This window comes from Leopardus geoffroyi, chromosome B1 (assembly GCF_018350155.1).
Source record: "Leopardus geoffroyi isolate Oge1 chromosome B1, O.geoffroyi_Oge1_pat1.0, whole genome shotgun sequence".
NCBI lineage: Eukaryota > Metazoa > Chordata > Mammalia > Carnivora > Felidae > Leopardus > Leopardus geoffroyi.
In genome coordinates, this window is record NC_059327.1 from 188,809,841 (window position 1) to 188,837,700 (window position 27,860).

A 27,860-nucleotide genomic window follows, 5' to 3' on the forward strand; every position below is an offset into this window, starting at 1 on the left:
ACTGGCTATCTTCTAAAGGTTAGAAAATATTTCATGGAAAACCTGATATTTATGTTGAATCATGAAGGATGAATAGAGATTTCTAGGAAAACAAGATAGAGGGTATTCCATGGAAGAGGTATGTGCATGGCAGAAAAGGTGAAACAGAAATAGATCGTGTGGCTAAATCGAATGTTGAGTGTAGTACTTAATAGAAGGCTCAGGACATATCAGGCACTCAATAAATATCTGTTGAATAAATAAATTGGTGAATGAGCCCCCAGATTTTACTCAGTCAATATTAGCCTCCAATGTCTAGGAAAAGGAAATAGGAAGATTCCTTGTGTATAGATTTTATATAGTGTTATGAGATACAAACTATGTAATTACATATGAAATTCCTAAAGACAATATAAATAGATATTTAATAATGTGGTAAATGTGCATATGTTTGTGTGTTCAGGAGAGAGAGAGAGAGCAGGGAAAGAGAGAGAAAAAAAGGAAGGGATGGAAAATAAAAAATCACTTTAAAAAAGCATCTTGTGGGAAATGAGCACTAAAGGAAATTGCTCTAAGATGGCACTGGGCAGAACTTGTGAAGTCAAAACCATGAACTACTGAGTTCAGGAAGAGAAAAGCCTGCCTAAATATTGGTTTTAGCTGAAGGAGCCAGAAGCAGTAAGACTACAGTCAAAGTATGTGTTAGGGAATCAAACTGAGAGCCTCTGTCTACCAAGGAGGAACAGGATACAGCTTTACAGAGGAGCCAGGCCAGATTATGTGGAACTGAGGAAACAGGGAAGTCAACAGGAGAGTGGCCCATAGAACATGTCAAGAGTTAACCCAGTTTAATTATAGTGCCTGATTCAGGTTTGACTTTGAGGAGACAAGTCTTAGTTTTCTGAACTAGCCATTTTGGTGTCTGAGCAACTGAGCTCTTCCAGAAGTGGTGGGCAAGGGGCAGCTCAGAAAAAAAAAGCCTCTTTTCAAAAAGCAACGAAAGAAATAGGGATAAGTAAGGACACTGCTGAAGATGGAGTAGGGAGATTCTGTTAAAATTCATTTGCAAAAGGTAATTGTAAGTAGGAGTGACCAAGTTCAATGACAACAATGATTATGTTGGAAGAGGAAGGTAGAGAGGTGGTTATTCTTTAAGGACATCACATTTTTGTGGAAAATCATTCATGTGGTATGTTCTATGAGGTTCCAGTTAAATTTGTTTAGGATTGAAGGTGAAATTATTCCTTGTTTTCACTTTGAGAGAATTAATACCTAAAGCCCTCCTTGACCTTATAAATTGACAAAATGAATGCCATCGCTCAGTTTTCTAGTTGATTTTTGTACGAAGGTGGATAGTGTCACTGTTTAATTCCTGGAATTCTTATAATCAGAATTCTCTAGCCACAAATATTATTGTCTGTGGTTCCTTAACTTTGATTCTATTGTATCTCTTACAGGCAGTACATCAAAAGAAAACTTCACAGCAGTATTCCTGAGATTCTATGACTTACTCAGATTCAGAAATTTCTGTAATATATCCAGGCTGATCAGTTTATACACTTTTATAATTGTTTACTTAAAAGGAATTATTTTTACTTCTTAGCTTTGTATTAATCAAATGTCCCGTGATGCCTCTGCAGCAATTACAGTTAGTTTGCAAGAAATTGGTATGCTCTTGAACACTACTGAACACTCAGATTACATAATAGATGGTTTATAAAATGTTAATAACGGCCCTCAGATATGCTAACCTAAACAGGAGGCATGTTTTAGCTTATGTAGTTTGAATACATTGCTTTTAATAAGTTCTCCTACAGTGAAGAAGGGAAATTTGCAGTATATTTGGTTGGGATGTTAACATTCTGCTTGAGATGGCCTTGAACTCAGACTTGAAAAAACTCCAAAATTGAAAAATTTTAGGTAGTGTTTATGCATCCTCCTGATCAAATATGAGTAATTTTGTGAATAATACTTTGTTACCACAATCTGCCATACTCTTCTGTTATCTATTATCTTTATACCTGCATTGACTGGCATATAATGTTCTTTCTTCTGGAAAACTCTTATCCACTGCTCAAGAACTATTGTGGGCCTCGTCTCCTTTAGGAAGTCTTCCTTGATAAAACCTTCAGGCTTGCTATCAGCTGATTCAAATCTTTCCCCTTCTGCATTCTTTAGAGTCATATGCTTTCTCTAAATCACTAATGTTGTTTTATAACTGTGTGTTAGCAAATTTTCTCCCTCACTAGCCTGTGGGGTTCTTGAGAGATGATCCCAACTAATATTTTTTTATTAGCAATGCTTTGTCCAAGTTCTGGCACATAGAAGGCATTCCATAAATATTAGTTGAATGAAATCTATTGGAAAGAAAAATCTCAAATGGCTGTTTCAATTTTATTTACCTTCCCATGCATTTATATTTTGTCTCCCAGTGGACTTATAAGCTCTGTAAGTATAGGGACTGAGTCTCCTATTTCCAAGTATAAGTATTCTCTTAGGAGCACATAAACAGCATTTTTATATTTATGAAATCAAATATACTAGATATTGCCAGTCTTATTTCTTAGCACAATATCGTACAAGACATGAAGTGATTATGTGGATTGTTTTACAAAAGTTCAGCATCTCTTGAAATTATCCAAATATTAGACCCACTTTATATGACACGGAGGAAATCTAGCATATTTTGTGATAACGGAAGTAACAAAGAAGGCAAAAGATTTTTGTTCTCAAAAAAGGCCATTTTATAGATACGGACATAATTGGCTCCGACCTAATTCAATAGTTGGTGAAAATCTGGCAGCATTTCAACAACTCATGGCCAAAGTTGTTGGAGATGCTTTCCTGATCTCAATTATACCATCAATTCCCTCCAGTTCAATTTAGCACATCTTAATTGAGTGCTTACTATGGGTTATGCATCAGGCAACTTGCTGAGTGTTAGGTATGATGGAAACACTGAGTATAAGCTGACTGGAATTATATTTATTCCTGGCTGTTTCTCATACTTTATCTAATTGATTTAGACAACATGACTTCACCTCTTTGACCTCAGAATATTTTAATCTGTGACACGGAGGGTATGAGTCTCTACCTCATAGGAGGTTATAAAGGGGGTAGGGCTGGCACAGTGTTTGGCACGCAACTGCCACATGTGAACCTTGTGATTCACCTTTTTCACCGGACTTTGACCAGTCTACAGTAGAGGGAGGAAGCATGAAGGACTCCATAAGAAGGCAGGTGCCAGCTACAAAGAGGCAATTGGACTATAGGTTGTTTCCAGAGGTCTTTATTTTAGTAGCATTATTATGTGTTGGATTTTTAAAGGAGGATATGTGCCAGGGTAGTGTTATAATTCAATTTCAATTACAGTAACTGTTATGTGTAGCAAGCTAGCCAAAGGTTGCCAAGTTCCCTGTGCCCAGGCCCTGAATTTAATAGCAGTAATGGCTTTGCACAGCGACTTTAACTCCCCATTACTGTCTCCTTTTGATTTAGTGGCAGCCTTCTCCCCTGAGGTAGAGTACCGATGCCATCTTCTCAACTGGCTCAGGTTTCTGGGGAGATGTGCATTCTGCCTGAGACCTGCCAGGAATCTATTTTTTAATTTCCTGTTATTAGATATGGTGGAATAAGACATAGTTCCTTCTTTCTTTCTCTTTTTCCTTCTTCTTTTTTTGGTACCCTCTCTCACTCACACCAAACAGAGCTGTTTTACAGAAGGTTTCCTTACACTGTGTGGATTCTATATGTGGGAAATCACCAATACCCATTTATATATTAAAATTCTTGCATGACTGAGTTTTGTATTAAAAAAAGTCTACCCAAAAAACAATTATCAATATTGCTGGTGTATTTTATAGAGAAATACATACAATGGCGGATTTGAAATGTCTTGCTATCCTTCCTTTATTCCTTCTATCCTTCCTTCTACCCTTCATTTCTTGCTTCCTTCCTTTCTCCATTCCTCCATTCCAGTTCTTCATTTCTTCCTTCCAAACATCATTCATCTATCCATCATTCCTTTCTTCCTTCCTTCCTCCATTCAATCCTTCATTACTTTCTTCCAGCCATCATCCATCCATCCATCCATCCATCCATCCACCCATCCATCCCTCCTTGTTTCCTTCTCTTACCCTACTTCTTTCACTCCCTTCTTCCTTCCTTGCCTCCTTCCTCCTTTATCCCTTGTTTTTTTTTCTTCCTCATACTCCTGTGCTGTTTTTATTCTTCTTCCCTTCTCCTCCCTCCTTTATGTTTTACTCCTTAACTTAATGAATCCTTTTGCAAAAACCCCTCTTCTTATTGTCTACAGTTTCACATTTTCTTCCTGTCCATTCCTGCTAGTTCTGCCTAGTATGTACTTAGAAGTCCTGTATCACCCATATTTTTATCCTCCCAATATTTGTAGATTCTTATCCTATCCACTGGTTGTCGGTTAGCCAAATAATATGCATGTATCTCCTTTAATCTGGCCTCATAAATCAAACCTTTCTTTTCCCTAATCTTTTTTTTTTTTTTTACTTTTATTATTTCCCTAAATGGTTCCCAATTTGTCTTCACCTTTCTGGAATGGAAATGCCTCAAATTTAACACAGGACTCCAATTGGGGCTGAAACCTCACTGGCTGAATTTTGCCATTTCTTTTCCTCTGAACAAACATTTCATGACAAACAAGTATAGTATGGTTCTTCGTCTTGCCAATTGATTGCTTTGCAAATTCATGCAGAAAAGTCTTTACTGAGGTTGTCTGAAGTAGATTTAAAAAATGCACCTTTTCCCAGGAGGCAGGGGGACAAGGGTTTAAACCCAGATTCAATGCTGTTTGTGACACGTGCACTTAAATTCTGTGTGACTAGAGTTCCTAATATCTAACACAGAATTAATAATGTTTGTTCTCATGAAAAGATCCTGGACCAGTGTGAGGTGAGCAAAGTGCGCAGAGCACTTGCAGGACCCTGAGGAATGAGTACCCCCTGAAAGTGCGCCTCATTTATTTCATCCAAGTTCCAGTCCTTCTCATGAGAATAAAATAACATGTGTGACAATGCTCTGAAAAATGTGAGCATATGGACAGATATAAGGTACTGTGATCATTGTTCTTTACCAGTGCTGTTGAACGTGACTCATTAACAGTGGAGTCATTGCACATGCTCAGCACCCTTTGCCAAGTCCCTCCCTCTGGTCTCAGCATGTCATTCCTCCAGGCTCCAGGTGCCCTAATTATGTTAGCCCCTGCCTACTTAGGCACCTCCAGGCTGAAACTAGCCCAGTGTACTGTTCATACACAGGCTTTATTATTTATTTATCTTGACATCAAAATGTACTCATTTAGATTCCCATTCCTTTGGAGTTCTGCTTATCTGCTTTCTTGAAAATAACAAGCTTATCAGATGAAATTGCATTTGTCACTGTGTCTATAAGGAAGGACTGGTTTAATGTGTGATCCATCTCAGGTCACAAATTTGTAATCTCATTAAGGTGTTTTGTAGATACAGCGCCTTGCTCTCCAAGAGCTCTAATATATGGCTTATAGAACTATTTGATCATGAACTACAATAAGAAGTGTATTTTTTAGCATGACCCAGAACACACATGAAAACAATTAGAAAAGAATTTCACAAGATACTACTGACCCATTCTACTTCTGAAGATTTATGTATCCTATCTAAGACAAGGATTCAATTTTCTTTCCTAGTGTACTCAATTCTAAATTGAGGATCATGAACTCATTAAGTTGATTTTGCTATCCATTAATATGACACAATCATTCTTGAAAAAAGCAACACTTTTTTCCACTGGAACTGGGCGGATGGCTGTGACACAGACTTTTAACTGATATTTGTGTGCCTATGTGTATCTGGTTATGCCTAGGTACATGGTAGAAGACAGTGCTTGTCTGACTTCACCATGGACATTAAAGAGTTCGCCTTGATGGGGACATGACTGTCTCCTGTGCACTGATAATTAACAGGTTACTAGGTGATTCAAGCAAATTTTGTAAGAGGCCATGAGGCTCATTATTGGGTAAATAGCTGGAATACCACAGTGGGGCATTGAGGAGAAGGCAATCTCCAGAGATCCAGGGAGGCAGTCAGCATTTGGGGATTTCCTAAACAGAAAGAAAAATCTGGCAATTGAGAGGCAGGTATTAGAGGTAAACAGTGGATTTAGATATAAGAGAAAAACTAGTTACAACTGTATCATGAAATCACGGTGTGGCTTCAGACAAGGCTCATTCCACACTATATCCTACGTCGGTCTGTTGGCTTTCTGCACCTTGTATCCCCCTTTACTTCACCTATGACTGATGCAGCTACATGTAAATAGAACCAGGATATCAAAGCTATAACGGAAGCCAGTCCGAAAGTGCAAAGAATGAACAGTGCCTGGTAGATCCTGGGAAGCCAGTCGGCCTTGGACCCTTAGACTTTTGTTTTGATTTTCCTCCTTTTGCCTGTGAATAGAGCAGGCCCTGAGTACCGCATTAGAATATGTACCTCTGTGAATGTATTTTAATGAAGTTTTTTTCTGACTTATCAATTCTGTCTTCAAATTGCTCTGGTATGCCATCTACTTGGAGTTGTGCCTCATTCTTCCCAGGTGTGCACAGCCATTATCAAATTCATAATATTTCAGAGTTCATTTTTTTTAAACATTTACTTATTTTTGAGAAAGAGAGAGTAAGAGAACATGAGGGGCAGAGAGAGGGGTAGACAGGATCTGAAGTGGGCTTTGCTCTGAAAGCAGATATATATATATATATATATATATATATATATATATATATATATATACACACACACACATACATATGTATGTATGTGTATATATATATATATATATATATATATATATATATATATATGAACACACACGTATACAAGTATATGTATATACATGCATATATATATATATGTATACATATTTTTTTTTCCTAAACAATTCCTGATTGAGTGACTCTTCATATTTCTGATGTCCAGGAAAAATATAACCCTGTGAAGGTTTTTTGCTAACCTTATAAAATTACAGGATTATCTACATGAAGAGAAAAATAAGCTCCTCTTTATGCCCAGACTCTTTCAGAAAATGAATCCCAAGTTCATGTATAAACTTGCAGTTACTAAGGACACATATCAGGGAGCAGTACAAAAGTAACAGGGTTTTAGAAAGAAAAAAAGTCACAGAAGAATGTGTCATTTTTTTTTCTTCCACTATTTGGTGCTACAACAGTAACAAAGTACTTTGATACACAATGCATAAGTCTCAAGAAATATAAAAGCAAATAACTGATAAAATATATAGAAAAATGACCTTTTCAAAATCCCATTTCAAACTTTCAAAGTCAGGAGCTTAAGTGAATGATGAATGTAAGATGCCTTTTCCAAGTAGAATAGAATTGTAGAGGCTCATTTCTACCCTGGGTAGCAAGAAATTATTAGGATCACCCTGACTCACAATGATGCTGTGAACTTCTAATTACCCCAGGTAATGTAGGCATGGGTAGTACATAATTGAAGTTCAATGATAACACAAAAGGCTTCTTCTAACCATGCATTTCAACCTTCTTTCCTAGCAAACATTTGTGTAAGCCAATGAAAAATAGCCAAGTTGCCCTCTGTGTCCTTTTACGTCTCTTGCATATCTTCCTTTTTGGTGATGCTGTTTATAAGACATAAAGTAGTCAAAATGTTATGAAAAGAGGTTATGCCTTCCTGTGAGTTGGATAAAGCTTGAGTTATTTTTCATACTGATGGCAGTGAGGATACATGTAAGGTTCAGGAAGACTCCAGGTTCTATTGATTAAACACACACAGAACAATCTGCAGGTAGAAACTTGGCCAACCACAGCAAGCTTCAGGAGCCCATGGTTGATGGTAGCCACATATGATGTTCATGGTGAGGTGAGACAAAGAAGCTACCATGTGAAGCTCAAGCAGCTGCCAAGATGCTCATCACATCTCCAAGGCCCACAGGCATCCACCATGGGAGCCACCCGCCATTTACAGAAAAGCTTGCTAATAAGATATGGCTCTAAAAATGCCATCTGTTCTCATTTTCACTGATGCAGAGGATTGAAAGGTTTGGGCCTGATGGCAGCCAGAATTTAAAGGGAATTCCCCAAAGGGGAGTTCCAAATATTTGAGCAAGGGCAGCATCATTAGAAGCACTGCATAACTTCCCAACACGGCTTCTTTGAAGGGTAGAGGCGCCATTGGATTCACAAGTCCTGACAGTGAATACTCACACATACCGGCACTTACTTGATATCTTTTATAGTTAGAGCTTTCACTTTATATGTATAATAAGAATGGATGTTTGCTTATTTATCAGGTTGTTGAAATTATCTAATTGTTAAAAAAACCTGGTTGATGGAAATATTTATTTTCCTATTTGATTTCTTCCATGAATATTAGTGTGTGTGTGTGTGTGTGTGTGTGTGTTTTCCTTCCAAAGGAAAAAGAGTCATATAAAAATGATTAAAAGTGGTTTTTTGTCACTGAATAGCAAGTATATTTTTATGGTTATATGTTAAATAATCAGAATGACTCACATGCTCATTAATAAAAATGTGTTGATTAATTTTATGTTAAAATCATTAGGGTTTAAAAATTATGAAAAAGAGACTGTTGGCATCTGAATTGAGTTTGACCAAATTCAAGATATTGTAAAAGCAGTGTGAATACTCAGTACATAGATCAGATGCAAATTTTTCTTCTTGCTTATGACAAACATTTCCATCCCACAAGAAGCCTGAGCCACCTTTCCAGTGTCTCCGGAATGGTTGGCCATCCACAAAGAGTGAAGGCCTGCACAGATCACAAGAGCAAACTGATGTTACCCTGGAGAGTACCACATGAAGCCGCGGGGGGTGGGGGGGTCCTAAAGAAAGGGAATATATGAAAGCTAGTCATTCACAGTTCAGAAGCTGACCACTATAGAGTTGCTTTAAAAGTTTGGGAGGCTGCATCAATGAAGTGAGGGTAGTGGCCAGTAAATAATTATTTCAAGAAAACAAATTTGAATGTTCAATACAGTAAAAATGTAATAGAAAACAGGGGAAAAGGCACAATTTTGTGGATCAGTGATTGTCTTAAACCTCTGGATGGTTTTAGAATCACTCCGAATTTTCCAATTTGCCTAGCTATTCCATTGGATGAGCTTCATACTTGCTAAGAGACTGGTTCTTAAAATATCTCCTTCTTCATGCATTAGTGTCATCAGGCATCAAGTTGTCAGGTTTCCAGTGGTCTCACTTTTCCTGCACAGATGTGATGAATGAAACTCTTTTCATGCCAAGGTGTTAGAGATTAATTTTTTTCTGCCATTTAAGTTCTTTTTAGGACACCTGGAATACTTAATGTGAAAAAATTAAATCATTAACAGTGGGGTTCTAGATATGGTGATTCTTTGTTGGAGGCTTATGCATGTGGCTTAAATCCTTCCCTACAGGTAGCATACCATTTGTTTCTTCCTTCTTTCCTTCCTCTCCTCCTATCCTCCTTTCTTTGCTATAACTTTTACTGATCAACTAATGTATCCCAAGCACATGAATAAGTACTGAGTACAGGAGGATAGATATGATCCCTCCTCTCAAGCACTCATAGTTTCATAGAGGAGATAGTTATGTCAACCAGCTCATAAACCTTGAAAGGATCATAATTAAGTACAAAGCAGAAAGAAGAAGGGGATCAATCTTGTTGAGGAAGGGACTTGTGAGAGACCCCACTCAGGTGAAAACATTTAAGCTGATTCTTAAATGATGGAAAAGAATTTCTCAGAAGGAAAAGGGAGGGATTAGAGAAACCGGCCTGAGAGTTTGGCGACAGCAATAGTTCATCATGACTTGAACACAGAGCGTGAAGAAAATATGTCTGGAGATGAGGTGGGAGAGCTCCTCAGAAGGTTGGGAGGGACTTTGTAGGCCTTGCTATGGTTTGGGGATTCCATTCTGTAGTCAGTGACATACTACTGAAAATCAAAGCCAGAGAATAACATGCTTCTATCACTCTGACAACAATGTAGATTGTGGATAAGTCAGAAGAGGAAGAGGATTAACAGAATTTTGTCATCCTAAGAGGGACTATCACAGGTGAGCCTAATCTAACCGAGTAATCCTTGAAAAGAGGTCAGCAAGATTTGAAACATAAGAGAGATTTTCCCACTAGTGGTGACAGAGCAAATTGCCATGTTGTAGAGAGAGCAAAGAACCAAAAGCAGTTTCTGGGGGCTGAGAGTGGTCCCTTTCCTACAGCTAGCAAGAAAACAGGGACCTCAGTCATGCATCCACAAGGAAATGAATTCTGTGAGCAACCAGTGGTCTCAAAGCAGATCCCAACAGAGCCTCAGGTGTGATCATAGCCTCAGCTTAAACTTTAATTTAAGCTCGAGTAGAGGGCTCAGATAACCCATGATCAGACTCTTCATCCATAGAACTGTGAGATATAAATTTGTCTTGGTCTAAGTCAGTTTGTAATCATTAACCATTCAGCAGTGGAAACCTACTACATGCATGTACTAATGGCACAGTTCAGAGAGGTGCTGTCCTCAAAACCAGCAGGTATTGCTTGACTGACTTTTTTTTTTCTTAGAAAGAGAGAGGTTGTATGCACACGCACGCACACGTGCGCAGGGGTACAAGTTGGGAAGGGGCAGCTCAGCACAGTGCCCAAAGGCTTGATCTTAAGACCTTGAGATCAAGTCTGGAGAGCTTAACCCACTGAGCCACCCAGGCACCCCTTGACTGACTTGTTTTGATGACCCTTCAAAAAAGTTTTAATCTGTTGATGGCTATATATACGTTTAATATAGTGTGCATTCAGTTATCTATAAAAGTTAATCTTTCATTCTTTGAGGCCATTTTGTTATTTAAGAAGCTATGTATCCATTACGTTGATGATAATTTTTCTTTTCAGTGTGGTCCTACTAATGGCAAGTCTGTATGTGTATTTCACATGAAATATACACTTGATTATTGCGCAAAATTTGGTTCTAGCATGATATAAATATTATGGCTATTGTATTTGAAATATTCTTTTTGAAAAACAAGGTTATTAAAAAGTAATTAAGTTGGAGTTTTTAGTAATTAAACTACAACATAAAAGTAACATGAATAATTGTCAAGGAAATTGTTGTGTATTATTTTTCATTATTTTTATTTCTTTGGTGCAGAGAAAGAAAATGACAAACCATTTTTATACTCTATTACTGTGAGGAAATACAACATATCAACTGTAATGAGGAATAATTTGTTGGAAGGAATAATATTTGGAATGAAATCTGGCTAAATATGTATCTCCGCTAAGATTTCCGTTAAGCAGGGCTAAAATCTGTAGAAATTGCCCTGGGTTTAATGATCACATAAATAACCCTGTTTCAGTTATCTGAGACTTAGATAATTTCTTTATAAATGAGTTAAGCATCAGACAAGTTTGTGTCTTTTGTTACTTTACAGTATTGATCTAGATAAAGATTATCCACAGTGGAGTTATGGGAAGAGGCTCCATGTGGCTGCTGTTTTGTTTTTTTATTAGATTTCCAACTAAAATATCTACTTTATCTAAATCAGCTTCACGCTTCCGAACATCGGCATCCATCAATTGCTATTTATTTCACTTTGCTGGGTTATTAAGATGACTGTGTCTCAGTCTTGTCCCTTACTTAGGTGCCTGCATTTGGAGCTAAAAGAGGGATGTTTAGGGGTAGATTGAAGAAAGGAACTAGGATATGTAGCAACGCAGAGAAGCGTGAAAAGGTTTATCGTCCTCTCCCCATTTACGTTGCATCTGAAGCTCCCTGGTGAAAGAAACTTGCGATGGATTCAGAGAATGAGTCATCAAACAATACTTTGACAACATGGAATGGAAACGTGTATCTGTTCACAAACGATTTAAAAATATCTGACTTCTGGTAGAAGAACAAATTTTGTAGAGAAGTTTGAGAAACTGATGGAGCGCCTATCTATTCTTAACCATGACGAATTTGTGAAAGGTGTGAGTCGCGGCTAGTTTTTAATAAGCTGGGGAAATGTCTTCCTGGAGGCTGTGTTACTTACGGGGTGAGAGTGAGCAGATTAATGCAGTGTTTCTCATGGTGTGGTCCAGAGAAGTCCTGCATTAGAATCATTGAAATGTTTGATTGAAAAGGAGATTCATGGGCTGTACCCAAGACCTACTAAATCAGAATCTCTGGGGAAAGTCTGAGGATTAATTTTTTTTAAGTTTATTATTTTTGAGAGAAAGAGAGAGAGAGAGAGAGAGAGAGAGAGGGAGAGAGAGAGAGAGAGAGAAAGCACAAGTGGGAGAGGAGCAGAGAGAGGGAGGCACAGAATCTGAAGCAGGCTCCAGACTCTGAGCTGTCAGCACAGAGCCTGATGTGAGCTGAAACTCAGAAACCCTGAGATCGTGACCTGAGCTGGAGTCAGATGCTTAACTGAATGAGCCACCCAGGCACCCCATGAGGATTCACTTTTAAGAGGATCTCTAAGTAATTCTGATGCATGCTAAATTTTGAGCACCACCAGTTAATATATACATATAGCAGCTCCCTGTTCTTTCTTGCCATTGCTGGATAATATCACTACTATTTACAACTTCCCCCATTTACCTTCAGTCCTGTAAAGATGCGCTAAAGTACAGCTTCACAGTGTTTCTGAATCACTGCCTATTGTTCCTCCTTTTAACTACCTTCAGCCACTTAGTAGATTGCTTCTGCTGTTCATCCTGAGGTCAACGTTGTCTGGTGAAGCCTGGTATAATGTTGCTTCTTTACCACTGAGGATATTGCCTAATCATGGAATGTTGAGTGTGATGCATCGGTGGAGTTGATGAGGCTGACGGAGGAGAATATGTCCTTGAAGGGGAATTTCCTCAGCAGATGACAGAACCCTTAGAAAACACAGTTGAACCTGAGTAGTCTGTAGTCTGTTGATACACTGACACATCACTGTATCTGTTCATTATGTGGAGTGTTCCAGAAGGGAAGGTGACTAAGATGTTGTCAAAAACCAGTGCCCAGGAAAGTTATTTCAATGCTGTGTGTGTGTATGTATGTGTGTGTGTGTATTTATATATATATATATATATATATATATATATATATATATATATATATAATTTGTGTGTGTATTTATATATATTGTGTGTGTATAATTTGTGTGTGTGTATTTATATATATAACTATATATTATATATATATAATTTGCAACAGGGATACCTGGATAGTAATTTTCTTAAGAAGAGTTATTTAAAAGCCAAGTTCATTATAAATGGATAAATTATTCCTATATTACTTGTGAAGCTGGTGGTAATCTTGATGGGTGAATGTGAGCAGTGCGTTTTCTTTAGAATCCCAACTCACCTGAAGACACCTCACAACTTCTTATCCACATAGTGGCTAGAAATAATAACAGTATTTAGCTAATTAAGTTGTTCTGTGGATTTATTGAGATAATTCACGGAAAGCAATTAGAACAGTACTTGAGGGGATCCTGGGTGGCTCAGTGGGTTAAACGTTGGACTTCAGCTCAGGTCATGATCTCACAGTTCCTGAGTCTGAGCCCGGTGTCTGGTCTGTGCTGAGAACAACTCAGAGCCTGGAATCTGCTTTGGTTTCTGTGTCTCCCACTCTCTCTCTGTCCCTCCCCTGCTTGTACTCTGTCTCTCTCTCAAAAATAAATTAACATTTTTTTAAAAAATTAAAAAAAAAGAACAGTACTTGATATGTGACAAGGACTCAATAAATATTAACAATAATAGGTACCATTTATTGAGCATTTACAATGTGCCAGTGTCTGTCCTGAGTGCTTTGCATGAATCATCTCAGCAAGTTGCCCAAAGTCATGGAGCTCTAAAATGGCAAAATTGGGATTTGAACTCAAGCATGCTCCTAACCACTGCATTATCCTTCCACTTCCATGAATGTGGGTCATTATTCCTTCACATTATTACTGAAATAAATTCCTCATTTGATGCCTTGCTGCTTGGTTTTACTTCAGCTCATTTTGAAAATCCAAATATCCTCCCTATTCACTCAGTCACAGGATTTAGCCAGGCTTCTTGTGGATCAAATAACTGCCTAGGAAGGGAAATGAGTTAGAGGCAGGCAAAGGGTGCTCATTTTGCATGTCAGAATGGGAGATGGCCTGCAAACTGAGAGAAGAAATGTCATGAGGGCATTGGGACAAGTGAAATGGCTAGCTTTGAGTATTTTCCAGGCTCTGGGCAAGTTCTCTGCCAAGACTAGTCTTATTCCCCAGGGGTCATGCAATGCAGACTGCCCTTGCTGTGGAAAAGAAAAAAAAAAGTCACCACCTAATATGTGTATGGTGTAAGCCCTGTGCAGTAAAGTTGATCTCGGTTCCATTCTCCAACCTCCCACTGCCACTCAAACCTAAGTGGTACTTTCCATATTGGCTTAAATGCTTCCACCAGATGCTGCCATGGATTTTATTTATTTACATTTATACTTAAAACACTATCTGATTATGATCTCTGGGGTCAGCCCTGAGTTTAAATCCTGGGTTGGATATTTCCTGGTATGATCTACTAAACCCTCTGTTCCTCAATGTCCTCTTGTAAAATGGAAACAAAAATGGCACCCATCTCATAGGGTGTATATGAGGATGCTGTGAAAGAATTCATATAAAGAGCTTAGTTCACTGTTCTGTGTCAAATAGATTTTCCTAACAATATTAGTTATTATCATCTAAATTTTGTTTTAGTAGATTTTTAAGCTTTGCAAAGACAGGGGAGAGGATTTCTATTGCCCATACACCCTTGTATGGTACCTAGACCAAAAATCTAACAAATAAATAAATGACAAATATCAGAAATAAATGGAATGAAGTTTAGTTTTGACCAGGCCAACTAATTGAGGCTCTGAGACTAGGGTATGGAGAAGCCTTTCTCCCCTTTCCCTCCGGTTAATACCATCCCCAACCTACAATAATAAAAAACACAAATAAGCAGAATCTCTTGCTTCTCTGCCTTAGTTCACAAAAGGGCAGCCTCATCTCTCATTTTAGAAGGAAACATTGTTTTCCTTCCAAAAGACATATTGCAGAAAACAAAGCAGAAATGGGTTCATTTCTGCCAGGAACTGGTGATTTTGAATAAACTGCACTTTAGTGATATGCTCTGAAGTGCAAAAGTGTCTCTAATTAAGTGTGTTTATTTTTCTGGGGCCAGGCCAAGGAAATCTTCATGTGACAGTAGACATTGAGCGACTCCCCAACGTTGTTTTGTTGAACCCTCTTTCAAGCAGTGAGACTGAATCTGCCTCTCACCCTCCTCATTAGTTTCTTGAGAGAATGCCATGCAGAAGCTTTTGGCAAATCGTCATGCCAGCATTCCCTTCTCTCACTTCTGCATCATCTCCATCCCTCCCCACTCCACTCTCAGGGCTGGGGCACTTGCATCTAAAATTGCATCAATCCAGGAAGGGCAAGCAGTCTTTTCAAAGCTCCTAATAAAGTGTTGGCTACTTACCTCAGTGATGTTTATATGTTAGTGAAGGGAAGCATTTATCAAGTTCTTAGTGTATATACCTGGTTGCTGTCAAGTCTTTCCCATGGGGAAGGTCCTGAAAGTCAGTATACAGCTACAGCCTGAATGGTTTCTGATGCTTTGGGACGTGGAACAATGTACCAACTCTTCCCAAGGCTCTGTTTCTTCATCTGTGACAATGAAATCTGGATCTTCTTCAAGTAGTTGTTGTGAGGGCAGGACAGCCAATGTGCTTAGCTCAGTGCTTGGCAAAGTGTGTGTGTGTGTGTGTGTGTGTGTGTGTGCGCGCGCGCGCGCGTGTATGTGTGCTTATCACATTTTCTCCATTCATCCATCAACAGACACTTAGGTTGTTGCCATGTCTTGGCTATCGTGAGTAATGATGCAATGAACATGAGAGTGCAGGTGCTGATGAACTGATTACATTTCCCTTGGATATGTACCCAAAAACAGGGATTGCTGAATTATGTGGTGATTCTATTCTTAATTTTTAGAAGAAATTTCATACTGTTTTCTGTCATGGCACCACCAATTAGATTCCCACAGATGGTGCACAAAAGTTCTCTTTTCTCCACATCCTTGCCAACACTTGTTATCTTTTATCGTTTTGATAATGCCTGTCCTAACGGGTGTAAGGTAATACCTCACTGAAGTCTTCCTTTGCATTTGCCTGGTAATTAATGATGTTGAGCATCTTTTCATGTGCCTGTTGATCATCTGTATGTCTCCTTTGGAAAAATGTCTATTCAGGACTTTTACCCATTTTTTTAATCAAGTTATTTGGTTTTTTTTCTATCTTTCTTCTCTTTCTTTTGCTATTTAGTTGTATGACTTTCTTACATTTTTGAGATATTAACCCTTTATCAGATATATGATTTGCAAATATTTTCTCCCATTATGTTGGTTGCCTTTTCATGTGTTGATGGTTTCCTTTTTGGTGCAGCAGCTTTTCAGTCTGATGTAATGCCACGTGTGTAGTTTTGATTTTGTTGCCAGGACATCAATTTTATTTTTTTTTATTTTTATTTTTTTTTTCAACGTTTATTTATTTTTGGGACAGAGAGAGACAGAGCATGAACGGGGGAGGGGCAGAGAGAGAGGGAGACACAGAATCGGAAGCAGGCTCCAGGCTCTGAGCCATCAGCCCAGAGCCTGACGCGGGGCTCGAACTCACGGACCGCGAGATCGTGACCTGGCTGAAGTCGGACGCTTAACCGACTGCGCCACCCAGGCGCCCCAAGGACATCAATTTTAAATATGAACATAAAGGACCTGATCATTGGCTCTCATTTACAGGGCAAGCTGAAGGGCTCTACTGGGTTCCCTTGGGTAGAAAAAACATAGAACAAGCCCCTCTGGAGACCAGAGGTGATATATGTTTAAGTAATAATAATCCTGTGAAAAAGCAGGAAGAAGGGTCCCGGAATTCACTTAACTACTAGTTTGGAAACTTCTTATGTTGCAAAGTTATAGGGGCTGGTGGATTAATTAGAATGCCACAGAATAGTTTGCAAGGATCATTTTGGGTACAACCTGCATTTCTGGGCTGACAACTATTTGTGCCGATGTTTGGGTTTTTAATTGGTTTAAAGCTGTGTAGAATAATGGGAAAAAAAATATTGGGCTTTGAGTTGAACGATCAGAGTTTGAATCTTGGTCCTATTACTCACCAGTGGTATGACCTTGAGCCTGCTATTTAAACTCTCTGAGGCGTAGTGCTTCTCTATAAATCTTATCTAATTATGCCTGTTTTCCAAGTGGCTAAGAGGGAAAAGCAATGTATGTAAAGGATCTGGTATATGGTAATTACCCAATTAATGGTGACTGTTGTTATCCAACATGTATCTATTCCATTCCATATGTCTGTGAACTATCAAGTGCCTTCCACAGAGGCATGTTAGGAACATAAAGGTAAAGAAGGCATGATTTCTGCCTTCTAGAAGCTTACTCTTAAATTGTGAAGATGTGTGCTCGACTGTAATATAACGTATCATAAGAGGAAAAGGTACTGTAAAAACACACAAAAAAGGAAGAACTTTCCTACAATTCTGCTTGAAGTTTTCTGGGAGAGTTTTAGTAACTTGACAGGCAGAGAAAGGACTTTCCAGATAGATGCCGTGTTTTGAACAAAGGCTGGAGATGGAGAAGCTCAGAGTGAGTTTGGGAGAAGGGAGCTGAGCTGTCAGGTAGGGTGATATACAGAAGTAGTGCCCATGAGGTGCGATTTTCCAGCTGGTCTCAGATCATAGAAGGACCAGGATGCTGTTCAAAAGAACTTGGACTGCTTTTCAGTAGGCAACTAATCCCATGGAAGGTGTTTGATTAAGGGAATGATAAGATGAGGGCCACATCCTAGAGTGACTACTTTGGCAACCCTGTGTGGTATGAATCGAGCGTGGAGAGACTTGTGATAAAAATAAGAACTGGTAGTGATTGAACACTCTCTCTGTTCTGGAAGTGTTACTCATTAAGTCCCTCAACAGTCCCAGGAGAAAGATGCTATCATCATCACCTTTTATACAGATGAGCAGATTAAGGCATGGAGATGTTAAGTAACTTGTCCAAGGTTGCACAGCTAAAAAGGGTAATACATGTGATCTAGGCATTCTGGCTCTGGAGTCCAAACTCTGAACCATTACACTACGTTGCCTTAAAAGCCAACCAGTAGGTAGGGACACCTGAATTCTACCGTGTCCTGCTTTTGTCTGCCCTTCCGTGCTCTTTCTTGGCCCTCATCTATGAATTGGCTTTCTGAGATGCTTTCTAACTCTTGTTTTTGTTTTTGTTTTTGTTTTTGTTTTTAAATTCTGTATTTTAACATAGGCCTGATCTATATGGGCAGTAATGGGGTGGAAGGGGAATGAAATGATTGTGCAAGATAAAGACAGAAACGCCAAAGTTTTGTTTCTGATTTTTTGGTTGTTGTTCTCAAACTTTTTCTGGCTCTAAATTTATCTAAATCAATTAAAAAAAAACAAGCATAGGAAGTACACATTGTAAAGAAGTATATATTTTGTCATATCGAATAGCGATGGGCTAATGCATAAGATAACTGCTAAACTCTAAAATTTACAAATATTAGGGATATTTATTAGTTTGTTATACTCAGGCTTTGACACAGTATGATAGGTATTATTCAAGTGAGAATATTAGTTCACAATGACTCAAATCGAGTCCTAGCATAAGGCATCTCTTTAAGAAAGTAAATCCTGAACGACTCTCTAAAGCCCCATTTCTCTCCGCACTCAGCTAGTTGGGGCAAAACACACATTTGCTTTTCCTGACTAGTAAACAGTGTTTCTGAAGCAGCCGAATCCAAGCTGTCACTCTACCTCTCGGCATTTTCAGGCTTTTTCTTCCTATTTCAAGATGCCGAGCTTGGTGGCTGTCTGCAATGGGAGTCCTGCCCTTGCTTAGTTTCCGTTTCCAAGGCAACTGACCAGCCCAACAAAGCCACCAGCGGGAGCGCGGGTCCTGGAGCCGCGGAGCCATCACTGCCGCGCGTCGTCTTTCCTCGGGACCGTCCTGGTGACCTCGGGGTCTTCGGGTGATCTGCGCGTTACTTCATGCGTGACTGTCTCTCTGTGTAAGAGTGATAACAAGGAAGCCGATAATTCCGACAGGCCCCACTTAATCCGGCTGCCACTTCTGGCCTCTGCTACAGTAGACAGGATGGATGCATTTCTCTTATTCACGCCCTTTCTCTCAGCCTCTCCATCTCGCCTCTCTCTCTCTCTCTCTCTCTCTCTCTCAGCCTCTCTCTCTCTCTCTCTCTCTCTCTCTCAACCTCTCCTCCTCCCCTTCTCCTCTGGCAGTAGCCTTCTTAATGTAGTTTAATGGCTTTACAAAGAAAGCCAGGCAGAGGAGCACTTCTCACTGGCTGTGGTCGGACCATGACCTAGCTGACCATGAACTTGGAAGGGCTTGAAATGATAGCAGTTCTGATCGTCATTGTGCTTTTTGTTAAATTATTGGAACAGTTTGGGCTGATTGAAGCAGGTTTAGAAGGTAAGGGAGTGCTTTTTAGTGACTTCTAAAAATTCTCTGTCTTGCAATAAAAATTTCTTAAGCGAATGTAAAAGGCACCTGAAATGAGATCAGAGAAATGTTACTCTGGGATGGACAGGCAGACAGGCAGGTCTTTCAGAGTAGGGAAGATGAATAAAATAAACTTTTCGTAAGTTTCAGTAATGTTTTCAGAGCAGAACATTAAGACTCTGAGAACCACTTTGAATCAAAATGTGGAAACCAAAATTGAGGAAATTAAAGGTTACTGATTGGTATGTCTGTTATATTGAGAGCATCTAGTCCATATTGATGTTAGACTTTGTTTAATCTAATATCCCCTTTTATTGCATCAGCAATTTTATTTGAGTATGTTGTAAGGTCTGGTTTTTTTTTTTTTTTCTGCTGTTGTTGTTGCTAGGCAAATGCATTCATCAAATGGAAATAGACATTTATTATAATTTCGTATGGTTTAAGATTAGAGCCTAAGAATGGCAAGCTTTTTGTAAGGTTGTCTTGAGAAGTATTTATAATATTACCTTTTCACATTTCAACGTAGAGGCTAGGGGGAAGAGTCCCCAACTTACAAAGGACTTTAACACAGATTCCAAACGGCCAATGTATTTCAAGTCTTGCTGTTTACATTCATCAGAGGCTCATTCTCCTATTCTCCTTAGCAATCATCTCTTTCTTAAAAAAATAAGGTGTGTTCTTGCCTGTATTTTTTCCGGATTAAATGTTTCTTTGAGAATCGGAGTAAATTTAGATTATTGTTTTCTTATTGCTCGCAACACATTTGAGAGCATGTTTGCATACAGCTAGTTACTGTTTCTCTAAAGTTGTCAGAGCAATTTCCAAAAGCATCCTTGGGTGATATTTGGCATGGCTATGCTTTGATATTCTTGTTGCTTCAGATTTTAAACTTGAGCAAAAATGCAAATATGTTGTAAATGTATTTATATCCACAACTAATCCAGCCCTCCAGAGAAAGACTACCACATGTGACATGATTACATTTACAAATAGCAAACATCAAATTACAGTATATGTGTCACTCTGATGTAGGTTATCAGAAACCTACATCCGTAACTCCTTGTGGGGTAAGGGATGGTGGAAAGCAAGGTTTGCTAAAGTAATTTTAAAGTGAGTTTGCAGAATACTTCTTGGAGCCTTCTGTGATGGAAACTTTCATAGTGCCAAAAAGAAGATAATTTCTAAATTCCGGAAGTGTGGAGAGTTCTTTAAAATTGACTTTATCTTGTTCATTGTTATAAAAGCAATCACTTGTTTTGGCTTCTCTGTTCATTTCTATGTATTATTTTACCTGGCAAATGTGACAGGGACCTCCCATTTTAATGGACTAGTTTGGGTTTGTTTGTTTACGTTTTTTGTTGTGTTTTGTTTTATATTCTGAGTCTGACAGGAACATGACATAGTGTCAGTATTTCTAGCCACATTGAGGGATTTGTTTTTCCTGATTTTATAGATGGTGTGTGCCCATTCTTGAAACTCTTTTGTTGAGGGCTTTTACTCTGGATTTGGGGATGAAATCTACTGTAATATTAGTTTTGTTTCAGGAGCACAAACATTCACACTCCCGAACAAGACCAGGTGTTTCCTTCTTCTAAAGGCTTCTAACCTCTAAGAAACTATTTGTTTTCCTTTTCTTTATTACTTGCATTCCAAATTGTACTGATTCGTATGAACAGTTTCTTTCTTGCATTCTATCTGTATTTTACCCTATCAGCATTTTCCAAGCTAATATTGTACTAATGGTATGGAGAGAATGTGCTCTGTCGTAAACTTCAGTAAAAATTTATATCTGATTTGTGTCCAGTGTTTTTAGAAAGCATTTTGAAATGGCAAAATGTTGATAACCACCTGAAGGATGAATTATATTTAATCTGTAAAATTTGACTGAAACAGAGAGTAATAGTGCTTTCCATTTCGAAGTTTGTATAGGACTTATATCCCAAGTGAATGTGAGAATCAGAAAAACCTTCAAAACAAGATTTAAGTTGGCCGCATACTTTGCTTACTGGAGATGTAGAACAAATGAATAGACTGAATTGTAATATTTTATTGTATATAGTGTGAATCTATAGATCAGAATGTGCACACTGTAAAGTTACAGCCCAATATTAATTAATGAAAATGGTAAACAGTATTTAATACCAAAATAGCCTCCTAACAGATTCTCTAGAGCTTTCTTAGAAACAAACACTGATGCTCACTTCATTCAGGTTTATTTTCACATAGGAATTTTCTTCCTTGCCCACCATTTTACATACCTAAGTTGGGGATAGTGATTCCTTTCACCTGTCTTCGTTCTGTCTGCTCAAGAGTCCTATTAAATAAATTTGAATAGTAAGTAGAAAAATATGAACCTAACTTAAAGCCCTGTGAGGATGATTTTGATTTTTTCCCCCTAAACTATTAAACCTTTTCTTGTAACGTTATAACTGTTCTACAATGTAGTTATCATTCAGAATGCAGTTTTTTTTTCTTTTTGTGTTATTGTATGTGCAACACGCATTGTGTTCTCAAGGGCACATATAATACTATGTCTGCATAATGTAGTTACTATCTTGCTTTAAATATAGAGAGAGTAAATGGACTTCAGAATAAATTGGTAACATTAAAGTCTGAAATATTTGTATTTGGTTGTCTTTGAGTACTTTGAGTCCTCATTCTTTGTGGAAGAACTGGGGATTAGGTCCTGGATGTCCTGGGTCCTTCTGTTCCAGTCTATGTGTGATGTGCATAAACACATAACGCTACACATACATCCATGGCATATATTTATAAACAAAAAAAGAGTTGCATTTAGCAGGTGACATTATTTAAAATGAGAAAATGAAACAACAGTAAGAATACAGATTCTTACCCCTCCCCTGCCACACGCTTGTTTTCTAACCTTGGATAAGCCTCTTTACGTCTTTTGTTGTCTAAACTGAGAAAACTGGAGTTGAAAATCTCCATGGAACTTTCCATTTCAAAAAGTTTGTGAGTATCAGGTAATTAAAATTGTTCATTTATATAATACATATCCTTTCTTATGAAATAGGTATCAATGGCCTACTTTGTAATTGATATGAAGTGCAACCATGAGACTGGTCTTTCTTCCTCTTCCATAGTGGGATAATTCATCATACCTCAGGGAGATTTTCATTGTATTCCAAATGAATAGAGAAATGTCCTTTCCTGTAGCTCTAGACTTTGACATTTGGGACTGCTATTTTAGGCATCCTTGTGATAGAATTTCTCAAATCTTACATGGAGTTCTAATAACAAATAAACACATCGTGTTATGATTTATTAACAAAGGTCAGTAGTTTTATGTTTTGGTGTTTTTTTTTTTTTTCTGTTTGTTGGTTTTTTGTAATTCAGTTAAATTTCCATAAGTTTTTCCTTTTTTTTTTTTTTTTTTTAAGTAATCTTAATACCAGGTCAGTATGCATACAGATAATAGTTTTAACTTGAGCAAAGTTTTGAGGCTATCACAGAAAGCCAGTGTTTTGAATTTTTAAACTCCCTCTTCTTAGTGAAGAATTTAGGCAGCTCGAGTTATGTTGCTTTGGAATACTCTTAATACCCCACAACAATAAATTGCCTCTTTTCCAGCTATAAAAATGAAAGTGGTTTTCTGTTAACGCATTCCATGGAGAAATTGAATCAAAATTTTAATGGCAAAGCTATTTCATTATCTCTGTATGCAACACTGGGCTGTGAAAATATCTACTTTTCATCCAAATGTGCATTAAATCATGGTGAGGTAGTTACTGAATTAAGAAAGAACCATCCTTCTCCCTACTACCAACCTTAGTAAAAGGCAAAATTTTACAAAAATGCATTCACACACATGACTTGGAAAAAAAAAATCACTTTTATTGGTAATGGTCTTCAATAAACAGACAAAAAAAGAAATTAACTGATAATCTTAGTCTTTTGTAGAATGTATGCACATTAGAATTTCTTGTGTACTTATTCAGCTCGCTTTATTTATCATATATCTGCAATACTGTAATACAAGTTTCCCCAAGAGTTCTAAACAAGGTATTAGCCATATACACAAAGATGGATTTTTGGAACCCAAGTTCTTAATTATCCTGTACTGTTGACAGAAGTGTGGGTATGTTGGGTCTGTTAATAAATTGGGTCAACTGGAAAACAGTACTGACTGTGTATACATTGCATGTTGTCTAATGAGGACCAAGGGGCTGGAGATGCCTGGAAGGGGACAATTATTTCTGTCTCACATAGCTTAATTGAAAGTCATAGAGCAGACTCTTTTTTAATTCTTCTGGCATTCTGCTTTCCTAAATGCAATGGGATGCCAAAACCGATGTGTACTTGGACTATCAGAAAAGTTTTGCTTAACTGTAGTGTTTAAGAAATATAAACATAATATGTGGTGATATCATAAAATGGAAACATACTCTTTATACCACTTAAGAATGGAATACAGGGAATATTTATATTATTTGAATTTCTTTAGGGTGTTTTATAGTTAATATGTGCTTTATCTCAAGAATATTAATGTCTAAGAAGTGACTAAGGAAGAGGACTTAGTATATTCAGAGGCAGTATATTCTCACAGAGAATCTAGAATTATTTTGCTTGGATTCTGATCACAGTTTTGCCTTTTGACAGTCATGTGATTTGGGGTTATTATCTTTTTTAATCCATAAGATTAAATAATGATAAATAATATTAATGTCTTGCTTTATTGAAGATTACCTATATGTAAGGCAAGTGTTAAACATGATATACTATAAAACTGTGCATAGCATTGTATTACCATAGTGATATCTTGTTAATCTACACCATAGTCCTCTGAGGTACGTACTATTATTCTCAGTTTAGATGAGAAAACTTACACTTGCAGAGGCTAAGTACCTTGGCTTAAGGTTACTCAACCAGTAAGTCACAAAGCTGCAGGTCAAATGCAGGTCACAAGGCTTTATATCCTAGTCTATAATTTTAACTTCCTGGACATTTACAGCATGATGGCAATGGCAAAGAATTTGGTGAAAAGGATAGAGTGTTAGGTCAAGTATCTATCAACTTTTTCTACAAGCCTCTCTTGAACACATTCTATATGCAGAATACCCTTAATCACTCACATTGTATAATACACATAAATATCCATTCTGACATAGTGACTGTATTGTTCTAACTACAACATAAAGAATATTCTAAAGACCCTATCTTATAATTAAGACAAAATCTTGTAACATAAATGAATCTGCATTAAATTCCAGTCAAGTCAAGTACAGTCTTTCATTCAGCTTTGAGGTAAAAAATGAGGAGAAAGTAGATATACATATTTGTTCTCAGACTGAGCCTAGTTTCTGTTTGATTTGTCTGTGGCTAACAGGTGGGACAGCTAGAAATAGATGGGACAGAGAAGGTCTGGCGATTCTGGAAAAAGGAGAAAACTTAACATAAGATACTACAGTGTAAAGAAGAGACCTTGAATCTGGGAAGGGGATTATTTGTGAAGAGGTCTGAGATTTATGGAGGGGATTGATTGGAACACAGACAAACAAAGGTAATAAGATGATTTATATCGGAGTAGGATTTGGGGTTAGGTGCATTCAGCGATGATTTAGAGCATCACATAAGCTTCAATGGGGTTTTCAGCTTGATTGGGATGGTGGTCAACAGAAAATGTATTCCAGCCTTTATCAGCAAATATAAAGCAGTAGAACACAGGTTATTCTTATGGGGAGCAGAGGGCAAGGGAGGAAGAAAGCTTGCTTTAGTTGAGAATCTATAGGACAAACCAGGTGAAAGAAGGGTTACATATGCTATGCCCTGGAATTATCATATCAACCACACCAGTTTGCAGGTGTTATTTCTGGTTTGCAGGCAGATAAAGTGGAGACTCAGAGAGGTTAATAATTTGCTCAAGGTCACAAGAGAATAAGTGAAGGAATCTGAATTAGTTCCAGTATCTTCAGAGTGGCACTGATCCAAATGGTGTTCACTACGACTACGGAAGATAAATATTCAAAAATAAAGAGAAAATGTACACAGATAACTAAAAGACATACCAAATATAAAACCTATAGACTATTAAAAAAAACAGTTCCTTTTTAAAAATTTTATTTCTTTTTTTAAACTTTTTTTTTAATCTTTACTTATTTTTGAGATAGAGACAGAGTGTGAGCAGGGGAAGAGCAGAGAGAGAGGGAGACATAGAATTCAAAGCAGGCTCCAGGCCCTGAGCTGTCAGCACAGATCCCAATGCAGGGCTAGAACTCACTAACAGTGAGATCATGACCCGAGCCGAAGTCGGACACCCAACCAAATGAGCCACCAAGACGCCCCGAAAAAAGATTTATTTCTTTTTACTTCTGCGGAGAGGCATTTATATCAAAACACGACTGTCACAATGAACCAAAATAAATGAAGGAAGAAAGGGAAAAAGGGAAAGGCATATCTATAAATCACATATTGAAGTTCTAACTTAATCAAGACTTCATAAAATGGAAATTCTTCAGAAATTACAAATTCTGAATCAATCATTTTGTCGACGAAAACACTGAGTCCCAGAGAGATTAAGCAATTTACCAAATGAGTTGTTTTTGACAGAAATCTTCTCTACAGAGAAAAAGTTCTAATGGATTATACTCTGAAAAAATAAACTTTGAATATGACCTAAGTTCCCCAGAATATTTACCCAAAATAAGGATAGCTCTCCTAAGTTAGTTATTTTGCTAGCAGACCAGTAATTGTAAAGTTCAAGGATTCTAAGACTTGGTTGATGGTAAGTTAATTTCCAGCATAGTTTTATCATTTGAAGTAGGTAGTACTGGGCACTGAGGTGGCTCAGTTGGTTAAGTGTCTGACTTTGGCTCAGGGCATGATCTTGTGGTTTGTGAGTTTGAGCCCCGCATCAGGCTCTGTGTTGACAGGTTGCTCAGAGCCTGGAGCCTGCTTCGGATTCTGTTTCCCTTTCTATCTGCCCATCACCCACTCACACTCTGTCTCTGTCTCTCTCAAAAATAAATAAACATTTAAAAAATTAAATTAAAAAAATTTAAAAAGTAGGTAGTACCACGAAGAATCCTTAAGCTGAGGAACTTGGCTATAAATTAAGGTGTTTTCTACTTGATGATTTGTCTAAGTTAGTGGTAGACAGTATTTACCACCTGACAGCCATGCAGTGTCCCAGTGGATGAATAACAGAAGACCCAGGCTTAATACCCAGTAGTAACATATACAAATCAGAAGAGCAGGTATCCTAATTGTTCATCACTTTGATTATTAAAAACAGAAGCTAAACTCCTTACTTTATTCTCTTATTATACTCTCTCACAGAGGCCTACCTTGGCCTCTCTGTTTGAAATTCACCCATACCATCCAGGCTTTGGGATATAATTATTTGAAAAGCATTTGACCATGTCAGGAGACTCATCATCAAACAAATCTCACTGCTGAAACAGTACCAACTGTATATTTCAGTTATTACAGAGAGATCTTGGAGTATAGACATTAAGAGCACAGACTCTAAAGCCCAAAATAATTGGATTTAATAATAATTAAGTCCCAGTTCTAACACATATTAGCCATCTTGGGTAAACACCCAAATCTTCGATATCTCAGTTTCTTTATATCTTAAGTGGGAATAATCATAGCATTTCCCTCTTCTGTTTGCTGTGTGGTTTCACATGAGTTTGCGAGCTTAGAACCCTATCTAGGATGTTATAAGCAATGTGTGTGTTTTGCCATTATGGCAAGGCACCGTCACCTTTCTTTCCAAAGAAAGCAGGTGACCACTCAATATCTGAAACTAAAAGTTGAATTCATTGCTTGCTAAGCAAGTGCGAACCATACTTATAGGGTGCAATTGCTTGGAGCCAGACACTGCTGATGTTATACAGGGTTTTGGGCTTTCCACAGAGTGGTTCCCACTAATAAGAAGTTGTCTTTGATTGATTTGGTCGGGTTTAAAACTGGTTCTGGTACAAAAAACCATTCACTTTCTGTCTTGAAACGATTGTATAGGAACGTCTTATTTTCATGGTGAATAACATTTATGATTATTTATTGAGCAGCTCCCAAGTGCCAGTCACTGTTCTAGACAGTGGGGATGCAGCCCTAAGCAAAAACATAGAACTTCCTTTCTTGCAAGTTAACCTGCTAAGTTTTGAGATACAAACTATAAATACTACAAACAGGTATGGGAGGCAGAATAGTTATAGTAGAATCCATTCATTCATTCATTCACTCACTCATTCACTCACTAAATACATGATCCATGTAGACTACTATCCCCACTACTATAATCCATACATTGTTCCAGGCACAGTAATGAACACGATCCAAGTTTTGTGGAATTTACGTACCATTGAGGAAGCA

General features: G+C 37.8%; 1 protein-coding gene across 4 annotated transcripts in view; it reads left to right on the plus strand.

Annotated features, from left to right (window-relative positions):
• KCNIP4 (potassium voltage-gated channel interacting protein 4) overlaps window positions 1-27,860 on the plus strand; it is a 1,166,197-nt gene that overhangs the window by 605,235 nt on the left and 533,102 nt on the right. Inside the window, exon 1 of one of the 4 annotated variants that reach the window (XM_045474393.1) lies at window positions 19,304-19,493. The exons of the other annotated variants lie outside the window; for them this stretch is intronic. Coding sequence (XP_045330349.1) covers window positions 19,394-19,493 — 100 coding nt within the window. The 5' untranslated portion in view covers window positions 19,304-19,393. Of the gene's footprint in view, window positions 1-19,303; window positions 19,494-27,860 lie in introns of those variants that run through there. 4 annotated transcript variants of the gene reach the window in all.